The sequence below is a fragment of the Urocitellus parryii genome, chromosome 12 (assembly GCF_045843805.1).
Source record: "Urocitellus parryii isolate mUroPar1 chromosome 12, mUroPar1.hap1, whole genome shotgun sequence".
NCBI classification, from domain to species: domain Eukaryota; kingdom Metazoa; phylum Chordata; class Mammalia; order Rodentia; family Sciuridae; genus Urocitellus; species Urocitellus parryii.
In genome coordinates, this window is record NC_135542.1 from 92,928,068 (window position 1) to 92,944,468 (window position 16,401).

Here is a 16,401-nt window from a genome sequence, read left to right on the forward strand (position 1 = left end):
CCTTGGGCGGAAGTGCTCTCTGCGGAAGTGAGCACCGCTCTGAGCGTGGGTGGGATGGCTGTGGGCCGTCTCTTTTTAAGTGGGCTGCGCACACTCTTCGGTACCATGGCCCAGAACCTTCTCGAGGGTGCGCCCTCCTCCAGGGGCCTGCACGCGGGGCACGGACCCCGAAGGCTCTCCATCGAAGGCAACATTGGTAAGGGCCAGAAAGTGGCTGCTAAGCCGTGGCCTCCTCCAAGCAGGTGACTGAGGCTGGGAAAGGAAGCTGGGCCCAGAACCCCACCCCCACTCCGCCCCAGTCTAATGCGACTTACCGACCTGCTTGTTCTGTGTTGCCCTGGCCTTTCTTCTACAAAGTGCACTGTGGGTGTTTCCCTCTTAGGTTTTTAAGATTTGGGGCCTCAGTAACCGCCCACAAGGACACATTTGTTGGGGCGCAAAAACTACGCAGACTCTAGATAGGACAAGAATTCTACTAGATTGCTATCTTAGATCGAAATGGAAGCAACAAACAGGGTGCAGTTTGTTTGCCTAAGATGGGTTGCCAGATTTAGCAAAAAAAAAAAAAAAAAAACCACAGTTCATAGAGAATTTAAGATAAGCCAGGAATAAATTTTAGTGTGTCACTTGCAGTATTCAGAATACTAAAAAAAAAAAAAAAAAAAAAAAGGATTATTCATTGTTTGTCTAAGACTCAAATTTAACTGGTTGTTTTGTTTTTATCTGACAACCCTACTCCAAGAAAGTTGCTAAACTTCAGGCATTCAGATACCACTTTCACTCGTTTTGCCATGTCCCTGTGCTAGTTGCACTATAAATTTCTTAAGGTTTTCTTGGAAAAACCTCACTTCTTAAATTTAAAAATATGTATTAAGTTTAAAATAATTTTTTAAAAGAATAGTAACCCAGTATGTTAAGTAAAAAGTAATGAAAAAGTAAAATGAAAGCAATTAAAAAATTTGACTTGCTTCCTTGACCAGCAAAGGCCATAAAAAGGGGATTAGCAAGTGTTGAGTACTGAAGACATTAATTATAGCAGCAAACTGAGAATTTCTCATATAATTATTCAACAAATCACCTTTTGTGCTACTTCCATATGTTACTACTGATCTTCACTATAGAACTCTTTTGAACTCTAATAGAGAGAGTAGACAATAAACAACATAAGCACAGTAAAGTGTGTTAAAGTAACTAATGTCATGGCAGAAAAACCAGGGAAAGGTCTCACTGTAGTGTCATTTATCCAAATACGTTAAAAATGTGAGAGAATCAACCATCTGGATAAGTGGGAGAGGAATCTTCCAGGCTGAGGGAGGTGCATGTAGAAAACCTGTGAGGTTGGATAGCATGTTGAGGGAATAAAAGGGAACCTATTGTGGCTGGAGTTGAATGGAACAAGATGAGATCAGATGGGTAAGGGATGGATGGACATTATAAACTTCATAGTCCATCATGGTTTTTTAATCTGAGATGGGAAGCCATTAGATGGTTTGAGGTCTCAGGTGACAAAAGATCACCTCTCTAATATGTTGAAAGTAGGTGTTAGGAGGCCATTGCAATAATAGTTACAATGAAAGTTACATTTTAGGGTAGGGCCAGTTGAAGTTGATGACAGATTGAATATGTAGTGTGAGATAAAGAGAGGGCTCAGTGGTGGTCCCAATTATTTTGGCTTGAACAATGTGAAAAATGGACTTTGGATTTTCTTAAATAGAGAAGGCTGGAAAGAACAGGTTGGAAGAATAGTTTCAAGATTTTGGTTTTTAGTCAGGTGTGGTGGCACACACCTATAATCCTAAAAATTCTGGAGGTTGAGGCAGGACTGTGTCCAGTAGGCTGCCTCTAGCCTCTGTAACTTAGCAATATCCTGTCTCAAAAAAAAGGACTGGGAATATATGTAGCACCCCAGGTGGTAAAGCACCCTGTGTCCAGTTCCCGGGTACTTTAAAAAAATATATGTGTGTGTGTGTGTGTGTGTGTGTGTGTGTGTGTGTGTGTGATTTGAGCATATCTGGTTTTTATGTGCCTGTTAGATATTCAAGAGGATGTGTTAGGCAGTTGGATATAGGAGTCTAGAATTCAGAGACTCTCTGGACTGGAACTATCAATGTAGATGGTATTTAAAGCCAGGAGATTGTATTGATGGAGAGGACTGAGCCTTAGGGTAGGCAGATGGAAGAAATGGGAAAGAACAAGCAGAGGAGAAGTAAGGACCTCTAAGATAAGAGAACAAGCAGGGGCTGGGGTTGTGGCTCAGTGGTAGAGCACTAGCCTAGTGTGTGGGAGGCCCTGGGTTCCATCCTCAGCACTACATAAAAATAAATAAATAAAAGCAGAGGCATTAAAAAAAAAGGATTTATTAAAAAAAAAAAAAAAGAACAAGCAAAAGAGAATGATATCCTAGAAGCCAAGTGAGGAAACTCTACAGCGGGTAGGAATGTGTTTTACTATTTAAGTAAATGAAGGTCTTAGGTGAACTTGAAAGGAATAGTGTTAGGAATGGTAAGAGCAAAAATCTTATTGGCATAGATGAAAAGAGAATAGGAGGTAAGGAATTGGAGACAGTTGGTTAAGACAGCTGTTTGGAACAGTTTCTAGAAAGAGGAGCCATGGCGTGGGAGCTGAAATTAGAAGGGGATTTGAGAGTTTTTAAATTCCATTTTTATTTTTAGGAGGGAGTAGAGAATGTTTATAAGTTGATGGAAATGGCTAGTGAGGGTGGGGGGGACTGATGAATCAGGAGAAAAGTTAGAATTAACTAGAGTGCTTAAGTAAACAAGAAAGAATGGGATCTGTTGCCCAAGTGGAAAGTGTTTACCTTAGCTCAAAGCACAGTTTTCCCTAGTCACAAGAAAGACGCAAAATATATGAGTTGTGGTGGGAACTTGGGGGAAGGTCTTTTGATTGTATCCTCTTTCTTAGTGAAACAGGAAAGATTATGAGAGACTTTGGGGAAAGAGAAAACATGAAACAATTTAGTGAGTGAAAGAAGTGTCCGATTGCAGGGCTGCAGTAAGGATCTACCTGGAGTTAGTGCTTTTGAAGGGAAAGTGAGACCAGTTACCACAGCTGTACCACAGTTGTTTTTCCCCAACCAAATCAGAAACTTGGAAGAAAAATGAGAATGGAAGGTCCTGCTACCTACATGCTGTTTTAAAGGTGGTCTTTCTGTATTTGAGAAACACACCCCTAAAGGGAACACTGTCCTTGGACACCAGAGTATTTGTTCACAAATAAGTTCTTTGAACAGGTCATTAGGTGAAGATTGAGCTCCTAACTCTCCTGACCTTTGCTTCCTCACCTAGCCAGATTCTGTGCTGCTTCCTTGCTTTCTCCTGCAAGAAAAAGTGAGTGACTGCTATAAGTTCACCCACACACAGAGCACAGCAGTGAATGTGGTATTGCTCCTCTCCTTCAACAGGCTGACAATCAAGTGGGAGAAGCACACTTCTGAACATAATTTCCATGCTGAGTGATGTGATCCATGATTAAGCATAGAAACTCAAAATCTCTACAATAGGAATTCCCAGTATTCCTACAAAGAGGAAAAAATGTTACAAACATAGGAAGTAACATTTGCCAAAGTGGTAAAGGCTGAAAATGCACATGCCGTTTAAATAGAAGGAAAGTTGCTGGCTGTTTCTGGAGTTTAAAGGACCTGTGAGAGGGTGGCAAAACAAGAGGTGGGACCATGCTAGGAATTTATCCTGTTGGTAGTGGAAGGCTATTAAGACTTGAAGTTAGTGTGTGCGATGAGCAGATTAACTTAAAAAAAGAATTTGGGCCAGACCTTCTGGTGCACACCTGTAATCCTGGCCACTTGGGAGGCTGAGGCAAGAGGGTTGCAAGTTTGAGGCCAGCCTGTCTCAAAATAAAAAATAAAAAGCTGGGCATATAGCTCAGTAGTAGAGTGCTCCTGGTTCAATCCCCAGTACTGCCCAAAGAAAACAATTGACTATGAATGAATAGAAAGTTTCATTAAAAAGATAATTTTGTTTGTAAGTCTTATTTGCTGCTGTATCCATGGTGCCTTGCCTTCAGTTGAATGAATGAATGGATAAATTAGAATAGCTTGGAGTAGAGAGACTAGTTTGTGAATTTGGAAGGAAAACTGATGCAAGCCAGAACAGAAGGAATGAAGAGACAATGAAGTGATTGTTTGAAACATTTTGAGAGTTTAATTGACAGGTCTTAGTGGCTACTTAAAGTTCAGGGATAGAGAGAAATAAAAGAAGATGACACTGAGTTTCATAATTTGGATACTGACTCAATGCAGAAGATGAAATAAAGGAAGAGGTGGTCTGGGGGAGGTACCTGGACATAGAAGAGACTGGAGATGGAAGCTAGAATTTCATATCTGGAAGTTGTTGACTGATGGGGGTAGTTGTTAAGCCTTGGGAGTGGACTGGGGGACTTAATCTGACTCTTTTTACTTTCATCTTCCATTACTCTCCATTACTCCACATGCCCAGATGACTCTCCCAGACAGAATTAGTCACTCCTCCTCTGTGGGCTGTCATAACATTTTGTACCCACAACTGTGTCAGCACTTGAGTTCTGTTGAAGTTGTTTACATATTTAACACCTTCCCTTGGTCACAGCCACCTAGTGTCCTGTATCACCATCATATAAACCCCCTAATTGATCCATTGTACTCATTTATTGTAGATTCTTGAATCCTTTTCTGTGATATCCCTATGGAAGTTGGTCATTGGTACTTAAAGAGGGAATGTACAGAACTCTTTTTGGATTGGAGGTTTTGTTTGGGGGGTTTTGTTTGGTTGGGTTTTGTTTGTTTTTAAACAGGGTCTTGCTGTGTTGCCAAACTGGTCTTGAACTCCTGGGATCAAGTGATCCTCCTCCTCAGCTTCTTGAGTATCTGGGACTATAGGTACACACCACCATACTCAGCTCTTGAATGCTCAACTCTTTTTGAATCAAGAGTTACATTTTTCTCTGATCACAGGTGGCATTCTGAAACAAATCAGAATGAGAATACCCATTTGGGAAACTTGAACAGGGGTGAACCCTGGTTCCAAATGAAGTTAGATATATTTAAAGGGACTTTTCTTAGAGTTCTGCCATTCTAACTCCTATTCATCTGATCCTGAAATTACAGACAGCACCATGCAAGGAAAATGGATCAGTGAAGTAGCAACAAATGGCATTTAGCACGACTTATGAGTTCATATGCAGTGTATAATTGAAAGTCAAAAGGTTGGTACCTAGAATCCCTGAACATCTAAAAAATGTAGTACCTAACCTGTCTTTTAATACTCATCATCACTGAAGTGTATTATCTTCAAAGTCAGTTATTTTATGAACACAAACCTAAACTGAAGTAAGGATTGCTGTCTGAAATATAATTATCAATGAGTCATCTGAGACCATTCTTACTTTTTATTTTCAAAGATCTCAAGAGAAGGAAACTATTTTTTTTTAATTTTCAGTGTAGACATTTGTACAGAAAGCAGCAGAAGCCTTCTCTAATAGCATTTCCTCCACATTCAAAATTAGACATTATCATCACTACTTTGTCTTTTACTTTTATTGAATATAAAAATTGAGCAAAGAATCCTGGCAGGGAAAGCACCTATTTATTTCAGATATTGAGTATTGATTCTCTGATTCTGTGATTCACTTCATTCCTTCCATCCATCTCTATTCTTAGTACCTAACTGGATACTCATGATGCAAAGGGAGGAAGGTACAGTCTGTGTCTTCAAAAAGTGAGCTCCTAGGCTAGCCGGAGAGAGTGATGAGTGAACAAATAATTACAGTGTAATACCTTGGTAAGCCAAGGCAGGCAGTAATTAACTCTTCCTAGGGATGAAGTAGAGCTGGAGAGAGTTCAAGGAGGCTTCACAGACAAAGTGACAGTGGAAGAATGAATCATTGGGTAGGCAGAGTGGGGGAGGAAGATATGCCAGATCAGTGAGGCTCTTTTGTGCTCAACAGGATGAGTTCACATCATAGTCTGGAAGCTGTGAGGAACCTCCCCCCACCACCTCCTGGTTAATGGTTTCCCATGAAAATAAAATAAAGGAATCAAGGTAAAAATGTATTAAGTTTCTGTTAAGACTGCTGACTGATTATTAATTTTGCCCAGAATGCTTTAGTTTATATGATCCTGGGTACCTAGTCTTAGGATTGGAATAGAATAAGTTCTTTAAGGGCAAAATCTCAGTCTTTTCATCATTTTAGCACTACTTACTACTTGGTAACTCCTCCATAAACATCTGTTGATTGAATGAATGCAGTATCAAATGTGGTTCCTAACATAAAGACTACCAACTTTATTTGGGAGAAAATGTTTAAGTTATTAGATGATTTTATATTTACTGCCTTTGACTTTTGTAAAGGTCTTAGAATTGTATGGGGCTGGGTAGAGCGCTCGCCTAGCATGTGCCAGGTCCTGGGTTCGGTCCTAAGTACCACGTAAAAATAAATAAATAAAATAAAGATATTGTGTCCAACTACAGCTAAAAAATAAATATTTAAAAAATTTTTCAGAATTTTTTTTTCATGTTTTTCATCTTGTTTCAAGAAAATAAAATACCTTAAGTATATTAAGTAGGGCTGAGGTTTTACTTAAGTATATTAAGTAGGGCTGAGGTTGTGGCTCAATGGTAGAGTGCTCACCTAGCACTTGCAAGGCCCTGGGTTCGATCCTCAGCACCACATAAAAATAAATAAAAACAAAAATAAATAAATAAAAATTTTAAAGTATATTAGGTAAAGTATACTTTTTAAGTATATTATTTGGGGTATTATAACAGATACTGTTTTACTACTAGGTTTTAGCATAATTAGCTGTAGCTATAGCATTATAGTTCTTAGAAAAATTTGTGCAGAAAGTCATGTTTTAGGAAAAGATAAACATTAACAACAGAACACTCTGGTCTAGCTTGTGAAATGACAATTCAAATCAATATGTTGAAGTAATATATTCTAAGAAACTACCTCCCACCTTTTTTTAGAGTCATGGCATATATAAAGTACAGTGATAGCCAAGACCCTAAACGGAGGTTTGATGCTGCTTGTAGGCTCAAATACCTCCCAAATGTTAAGGTAGTAATAGTATATTGAAAGATAACAATCTGGAGCTAGATTGTGCTAAGTCTGAGGTAATGGTATAAAAGGCCAGTATTGCTGGAAGAAGTGGGGCTTTCTTTAGATGGTTATTCTGGTCACTAGGAGGCTTCTGTGGCAGTGCAGAACCAAACTACCACTCTTATGAAGCCCTTGGGAACACTTTATAAGACATTTAAAAATGCCCAAGCCAAAAACAAAAAACAGTATCATCAGATATCACCATGCCAGCAAAGTTATGCTATCTTTTTAATATATAACTTTGAATTTTTAAAGTAATTATTACACATCTGTGGATGGAGCTTGGCACAGCTTAGTTCCAGTGCAATTAGTTTAGTAAATATTGCCTTGTGGAGAATTACCTAGGGTGCACAACTCTTAGGACTTTCCACCATCATTTATTGTCATTCTGTGCTAAGGCTGACTTATGATTACTAAACTGGCTTTCCAGAAACCTTAGAAGGGGGAGTGGCATGAAGGGTGCCCTGGATATCAGAAGTGATTATTCCAGTAATTGGAACTGTATATTTCCCATTGTATCTAATTTGATGTTCTGTGTTTTATATGTTTAAATGGCATGAATTGGATTCTTAGTTCATATTGCCTTTAGATGAACTAACAGGGTCTGATGTCAAAGGTAAAGTTGGTTCTCCCTAACCCTCAGAGCTCTTCCCTTCTATCTCCAACAGTTTTTTAGGTAAGTGTTTTTTAACTTTTAAAAAATGCTAGTAATTCAACTGGACACAGAAGCATATTCCTATAATCCCAGCTACTTGGGAGGCTGAGGCAGAACAGTCTCAAGTTTGAGGCCAGCCTAGTCAATTAAGACCCTGTCTCAAAATTAAAAAAATAAAAAGGGCTAAAGATGTAGCTAAGTGGTAAATGCCCCTGGGTTCAGTTCCCAGTACTACAAATATATATGTGTATGTATGTGTGTGTATATGTGTGGGTGTGTGTATATGTACACACACATATATGTATATATTATTATTACCTTAAAAATAATAAACATGTCAGTAATACTAACACTCATTCAATCCTAACAAACAAGTCAGCTACCTTTATCTTTCCATATTATTTAAAGTAGCTTTTCAGCCCATAACTTTTCAACTGAACAAGGACCATGTTTTAAAGGTATTGAACAACTTGCAATCTAAATATTGACCACTGGGCTTGTATTTTAAAGTAAGGCTGACTCAGGGCAGGCAGATATCTGAAAATACATAGACACAACCAATTGGTAGCTGATCAGTGTAGTAGGACTTTGGTGTGAGCTAGAGAAGTCCTGAACTTCATGAAGGAAGTGGGACCTTAGGCTTGGTAGGGGAAAGGATTTTGACACAGGCCTGGAAGAGCAGAGGAAAACATTTATTCACTGATGTGTGGGAAGAGCAGAGGCTGAACAAAATGAAAAGACAAACATTGAGTGGAGGTGAGGACTGAGAAGAGCGTGACTGTACAGAATTCACAAATTCATGTTGTTTGTTCTTATCCTGTGTTTTCAGAAAGGAGTTGGAGTGGTGTGTAATAAATGTCACATATTGGATGTGTGGGCTCTTGTGCTGAGACATAGCACTCCTGATAAGTAACCACAATGGCTGATAGAATTGACTGGAATGGTGCCCCCTTCTTTCCCTTGGCTCCCTTTGGTGGAACTCATTTGAGAAAGACCATTTCCAAAAGAGGAGATGAAGCTCTAAATACATTCTGAAGTTTATATGTTTTGAGTTCAAATGCAGGTATCAGAGGGAACCACAATTATTATTTTGTGTGTTTTATTCATTAGTCAAGACATTAGGTGGACTTTGCTTTCTACCCTGGAAGAACCCCATCTTTAACTTGAAGCACAATTTTAATTGCAGTGATGGAGTCTAACCTAGAATATACAGCCAAGCACAGAGGAGGATTAACTAATCCATTTTAGAGGTGTCAGGGCCCAGAAGAGTCTTCACAGAAGGTATATCTGAGCAGAACCTTATAGATGGAGTAGGAGTCGGCCATGTAAAGAGAGGGGGTGCTCCAGAAAATGAGAAGGCAATGCAAAATTGCATTTGCCTGAGAGAATATGGCCTGATTGGAATTGTAAGGAGTATGGTCCAGCGAGTGCAGGAAAGCTGAGGCTAGGGAATATATGCAGGGGCCAAACCCTGTTGTTTCTCATAGTCTAGGTTAACAGGTTTGATTTTATTCTGAAGATAACAGGAATCTGTTGCATGTGTAATATGACTGCAGCATAGAAATTGGGTTGAAAAGAACAGGGCTAGAGGTGGAGGGGCAAGTGATAATGAGAACCCAATCTTGTGCATGGAGGTACAAATGGACAGAAAAAGCATGGGGGAAAGTTAGGAGCAAATGAAGAAGGATTCAGTGGCCACTTGAAGTTTGGCAGAAGAAGCAGTTCTGACAGTGAGTGGATGATGTTGTTACATCCTGAGATATGGGATACAGAAGGAAGTTCAGTTTAGTGGGAAAGGTGATGACTTCATTTGGGGAATATATTGACTTTGAGGTTTTCCTGGGATGTCCAAATGAAGATGTCTGGAAGGCTTTGCCTCTCTGGAGCTCAGGAGAAGTATGGGCCAGATATGGATGTAAATGGAAAAGATCACTTGGGTATTGTGGTACTAGATTGGATTTATCTTCAAATATTTCTCAAAGCAACCGTTACCTTTCCATATCCTTGCTATTACTCTGATCAGGCTACTGTCGTCATCTGATTGATCTGCCTACTTTCACTTCAGCCCATTTTAACACACCTGATGGAGTGGATTTTTAGAAGAAATGTAATTTTACTGCTTAAAACCCATTGTCACTGACTTCCCTTTGCCTTTAGAATAGAAGTCAAATTTCTTACCATGGCTTCAAGGCCCTGGTTGACGTTGACCCTGGACTGCCTGCTCAGCCACCTGCATCTTGAGCCAGTTTTCTCCCTCATTTGCCCATACTGTACCCATGCTGACTTTAGAGCCTCATTCTTCTCTTTTCCTGTGTCATGTGCCAAGTTTTTTTTTCTCTCTCTCTTCCAGGCTTTCATTCATTCTTCTCCCTCTGCATGGGTTATCCTTCCCCCACCCTTGGCCTGTCATAGAGCAAATAAGACTGTGACTGAAGCTTTACAATTTGTGTAGCTGATTTCATCTATTTATGATGGATCTGTTAAATTTTCAGCTATTACTAAATAGTCATTACCTCTGGGAGATTGAGACCTTAAAATTACAGATCAAACCTTGAGGGGATTTTTTCCTTCCTGTTATTTCTGTTCATTATGATGACTCTGGCCTTGCCAATTATCAATTCAAAGACAAGGGTATGGCTGCCGAGTTTTGAAATTGGTAAAACTTGTTCCCTTGAGGTGGGCATTTGTGATAGAACATAGCAGCCTTCTTCAGCCTGATTTAGAAAGCATCCCAATACATGCTGTTTGCATTGCAGCTGTGGGAAAGTCCACCTTTGTGAAGTTGCTCACGAAAAGATACCCAGAGTGGCACGTAGCTACAGAACCTGTAGCAACATGGCAGGATATCCAGGCTGCTGGCACCCAAAAAGTAAGTTTTCAGTTGTGGGTAGTTGGCAGGCATGGGTGAGTAATTTAATTGTAATAATTTAATTTGCTCTGAGGGGCTAAAATAGCCCAGTTTGAGTCTCCTTTTTTAAAGTAGTTTCATTCCAGAAAGCAGACCACATACACCAAGAGGATATGACTTGTTTAAATATGTTTAGTTTTGATTTTTGTGGCTTTTATATGTCTGTATCAATGCCTGCCTCTGTTCTTTGTGGTTTCCCAAAGCATGTCCAACCATCTTGGCTTTGAAGATGAATTTTGTCATTCCTACCCTTAAGTATTTATATTATTATTACTGAAACTGACCATCAGAATTAATAGTTGATGATGGTGGCTTTAATTTTTTATTTTAATTAAGTTTTAAAAGTTGGACTTTTTAAAAGAGAACTTAACAGAGCATCCTATCACGGTGTTTTGTTTGTTTTGTTTTGGAAACAGGAATTGAAACCATGGGCACTTAACCACTGAACCACATCCCCAGCCCTATTCATATTTTTAAATTTTGAGACAGGGTCTCACTAAGTTGCTGAGGGCCTTGCTAAGTTGTTGAGGCTGGCTTTGAACTTGTGATCCTCCTGCCTCATCTTCACAAGCTCCTTGAGATTACAGCATATACCACCATGTTCAGCTCCTGTTACTTTTTAAGTCAACCCAGAGTTTATAGCTAACATTTATGTATGCCAGGCATTGTACCATGCCAACCACCGTGTATTTCACTTACATCTCATAGCTTAAGTTAGGTATGCTGCATTGGCAAAGGCTGTAGGGTTGCTTTCAACACCAGCCACGTCAGTGTGAATAAGGGAGGGACTTGTTTGGATATGAACTTTAGAGTGGTTCAGGGAGTGGCAGCACAGTGCTCCCTGAACAACTCCTATAGCCACCTGAGTGTCTCATGTAGGTTTCTACCAACTCTTGTTAGATAGTTCTCCTTATATTGACCCACATTGAATCCGTATGACTCTGACTCGTTGGTTTAGTTTTGACTCTTAAGTCTTTTCCATGTGACAACCCTGTATAAAGTTGAAAGTTATGATGTGCCTACTTTCTTTCAAGCTGTGATCACCTTTAGTTTTCTTCATTCTGAAGTAATTTTTTCTAAGTTGTAAGCTCCAGTGTGCATTTTCTACTTAGAAACAACTAAGTGTGGTACTCAGAGCTGAACAGGACATGACGGATGTTTTCTTGGTGGTACAGAGTATCTCAGAACTTGTTCCAGGTGCCATTTTTCTGTTATTCCAGCTTAGAATTTGTTACAGTTTGTGGTAAGCACATAATGTTTATTGAAGATTTTTATTTTTTCTAAGTTGTCTCTTTATGTCCGTATGTATGTGTTTACATATGTATTTGTGAAATTAACATTTCTATTTATTTGTATATGTATTTGGAAATTAACGTTTGTATTTGCGTATGCCACAGGTTACCTGTTGGGATTTCAAAATAGTCCACAAATTGTTACTCCTTCCTTCATGAAATAGAGCTTAATTCTCCTCCCCTTGATTGGACTTAGTGACTTGTTTTTAAAATGTAGAACTTAGCAGATAACAGTGTGGCTTTCTAAGGTCCTAAAAGATATTGTATCTTTCTCTGGGGGAAGCCAGCTGCTGTCTCATGAAGTAGCCCTGTCAGGAGGCCCATACAGCAAGGAACTCAGGCCTCTTGTCCACAGATACGTGAGGGGCTCCTTGGAAACAGGTCCTTCAGCTCGGTGTAGCCTACCAACAATGGAAACCTTAGCCAACATCTTGATGGACAAGATGGACAAGGCAAAACCACCAGCTTATCTGCTTCCCAAATTCCTGCCTCATAGAATGGAGATAGTGAATATTTTTTTAATGCCAAATAATGTTGGTGTTATTTGTTAGGTAATATATCCAATGCTATAATACCATTTTCCAGAGATAAAATGATTAACATTTTTGTTCTTTTACACTTTTTTCTACAGAGGAGAAAAATGTATATATTTACATGTAAAATATATATAATTTGCCTTTTTAAGACAAAAATTGTGAATGTCACCTCCATGTCACTTAATAGACAAGGTCTTCCTTTCATAGTAATGTAATTTTAATGGCTACAGTATACTACATAGTAAGAAATTATCATTTAGTTGGGCATCCTTCATTTTGAATAGTTTCTCAAATCTCCCTATTACAAACGATGATAAATATCCTTGTAGTGAAATTCACCTCTCCTTCAGTACTGAGGATTGAACCCAGGAGTGCTCTATCAATGAGCTATATCACCAGCCCTTTTTATTTTCTGTTTTGAAATAGGGTCTTATTAAGTTGCTGAGGTTGACCTCAAACTTGTGTTTCCCCTCTTTTAGCCTCCTGAGTCACTGGGGTTATAGGCATGTGCCACCACACTTGACCAAAGTCTTTTTCTAATAACCAAATTTTATGTGTCTCTGTATTTTAAGATAATAAAATTCAAATTTTGATGTCCAAAAATGATCTATATTTTTGTTGTGTTTTACACAATTTCCCTTCAGAAAGGGAAGTATTCTCATACTCTCAGCAGCACTATTCCTTTTTATCCTTGCCAATGTGGGAGGTAAGAAAATGTTATATGTCTTTGATTGCCAGTGAGTTGATGATATTTTTTCCTCTTATCCTTTTATAATTGTTCTTTTTAGTGTCACTCCTTGCTTTTAAGCTCTTCATCTTTTTATTTAATATTTATTTTTTAGTTTTGGGTGGACACAATATCTTTATTTGTTTATGTGGTGATGAGGATCAAACCCAGTGCCTCACGCACGCTAGGTGAGCGCTCTACCTCTGAAAGGTAACCCCAGCCCCCTCTCTTCATCTTTTTGTAATGGCTTCATAAAGGCTCCAAGTTCTTTTTTTGTTCTTTCTTTTTTTTTTTTTTTTTTTTTGGTGGTGGTGGGGATTGAACCCAGGGCCTCAAACATGCTAGAAAAGTTTTGCCACTGAGCCACATCCTCGGCCCCATCATAAAAGCAATTTGTATGCAAAGTATATTAACTCTGTCGTGTATTACTGATATCTTCTTCTCCTGTTTGTCATTTTTCCTTTATATGTGATATATTTTGCAATTCTTTTTTTAAATATTTATTTATTTATTTATTTTTAGTTTTTTTAGGTGGATACAATATCTTTATTTTTATGTGGGTGCTGAGGATCGAACTCAGTGCCTCATGCATGCCAGGCGAGCGCGCTACCACTTGAGCCATATCCCCAACCCCTGCAAGTCTTAATACAGTTCAGTTTTTATGTAGTCACATCTATCTTTTTATTCATAGTTACTGCCTTTGATGTTAAAGTTTTAGAAACCTCCTTATAGCCCAAGATTTTAAAAATATCCATATCTATTTCTTTTTGTTGCTTTTTTTGCTTTTATGCTTTAAGTTATATGACTCAGATTTTATGTTTTCACAAGTGGGTATCTACTTGTCCCAGTAATATTTTTGTTTAGTTTATTCCCAGTTAGCATATTAATTTTATTGTTATTGTGACTAGTATCTTTTTCCCAGTCTTTTCAAACTGGTTATTGCTGTTTTGAAGGAAAGTAGTTGGTTGGATTTGACTTGTATAACTGATGATGATGATGATGATGATGATGATGATGATGATGATTTGCTTTATTTGCTTGGGGTTATAGAAAATAATAGTTTTCTGTAAGAGTTTCTAATATCCATATCTCATTTCTATTTTCTTTTTTTAAATATTTTTTTAGTTGTAGTTGGACACAATACCTTTTATTTATTTATTTTTATGTGGTGCTGAGGATCGAATCCAGTGCCTTGCACATGCTAGGTGAGCACTCTACCACTGAGCCACAACCCCAGCCTGTCATTTCTATTTTCTTCCTTTGAATAGAACTTCAAGAACAATATTAAATAATAGCAATAAAGAGAATCACCTTTATCTTTTTTTCTCCTTAATGAACTTCCTCTAATATGTCAGTTTTAAGTTCTATTACTCATTTCAGTAGATGTGGAGGAGGTACCCTTCCATTACTAGGATATTAACTTTTTATCAGGATCAAATGTTGAATTTCCATCAAAAGAATTTTTAGCATCTAGTGAGGTAACCATGGTTTTTTTAATCTCTTAGTATTAGTCATAGATTGATTATGATACCATTCTGACATTTCCAGAAGAACTTATTTTTGGTAATAGTGTAGTATTTTCCATTAATTTACTAATATGTTATTTGGAATTTTGCGTGCATGTTGGTGAAATTAATTGGTATTACTATTTGTATAGACAGCTTTGGACAGATACCACCTGAGTTATGAAAATAAACTGAGAAACTGTGCGTCTTTCTTACCATAAAAAAGTCTATTCCTCAAAGGTATAATATCATCTTTAAAATGATACATATTTGGTGCTGTTTGAGGGGAATAGTTACTAGACAACTGTTTTCTTCCTTAGTTATTATTCAGCTTTTTAAATTTTTTTTAACACCTAGATTCAATTTTGATAATTTCATTTTCCTGAAACATTATCCTTTTGAGATTTTCAAATTTAGTAGTGTACAATTAGTGCTTTTTGAAATATTTTAAACTTGGGCTGGGAGTGTGGCCCAGTGTGATTTAATCCCCAGCACTGCTTAAAAACTACACACACACAACCTGCACCTCAAAGCGTTAATCTCTGAAATATACAAAGAAAACAAAAACAAATAACCCAATCAATAAATGGGCAAAGGAACTGAACAGGCACTTCACAGAAGAAGAAATATAGTCAAACATATGAAAAAATGTTCAAAATCTGTAGCTATGAGAGAAATGCAAATTAAAACTACACTGAGATTCCATCTCACTCCAATCAGAATGGCAATTATTAAAAATACAAATAACAGTAAATACTGGCAAGGATTTGGGGGAAAAGGTACACTCATACATTGCTGGTGGGACTGCAAATTGGCGCAATCACTCTGGAAAGCAATGTGGAGATTCCTTGGAAAACTCGGAATGGAACCACCATTTGACCCAGTTATCCCACTCCTTATTATATACCCAAAGGACTTAAAATCATCATATTACAGTGACACAGCCATATCATTTTCTTATAGCAGCTCAGTTCACAGTAGCTAAACTATGGAACCAACCTCGGTGCCCTTCAACAGATGAATGGATAAAGAAAATGTGATATAATATACACATACATATATATGTATGTGTGTGTGTATATGTATATACATATACACACACAATGGAATATTACTCAGCCATTAAGAAGAGTAAAATTATGGCATTTGCTGGTAAATGGATGGAACTGGAGACTATCAAGCTAAGTGAAATAAGCCAACCCAAAAACCAAAGGCCGAATGTTCTCTCTGATATGTGAATGCTAACACACAACAAGGGAAGAAGAGGGGAAGAATAAAAGTTCATGGATTAGACAATGGGGAGTGAAGGGAAGGGAGAAAGGATGGGAATAGGAAAGACTGTAGAAAGATTCAGACATAATTTTCCTATGTTCACATAGGAATACATGACCGGTGAAATTCCCCATCATGTACAACTGCAAGAATGGGATGCTAATTAGAATAAGTTATACTCTGTGTATGTATAATATATCAAAATATACTCTACTTTCATGTGTATCTAAAAAGAACAGTAAAAAAATGCACATATATGAGATTATATAATATATATGTATGAAAACTCAAATTAGTGAATTTTTTTTTACATTCTATGGTGAATTACATTCTAATTTATTAATTTTGACCTGAATTTATTCATTTCTTTGGCAGACTTTCTTTGCATTTTAT

The 16,401-nt window shown here is 37.9% G+C and overlaps 1 protein-coding gene across 3 annotated transcripts in view; it reads left to right on the forward strand.

Moving 5' to 3' along the window:
• Positions 1 to 16,401, forward strand: part of Dguok (deoxyguanosine kinase) — a 35,791-nt gene continuing 19,390 nt past the window's right edge. For 2 of the 3 annotated variants that reach the window (XM_026397435.2, XM_026397436.2), the window contains exons 1-2: positions 1 to 196; positions 10,525 to 10,637. In XM_026397435.2, the coding sequence (XP_026253220.2) occupies positions 55 to 196; positions 10,525 to 10,637 (255 nt within the window). In that variant the 5' untranslated portion in view covers positions 1 to 54. The remainder of the gene's footprint in view (positions 197 to 10,524; positions 10,638 to 16,401) is intronic. The other variant, XM_026397437.2, reaches the window with a different exon arrangement.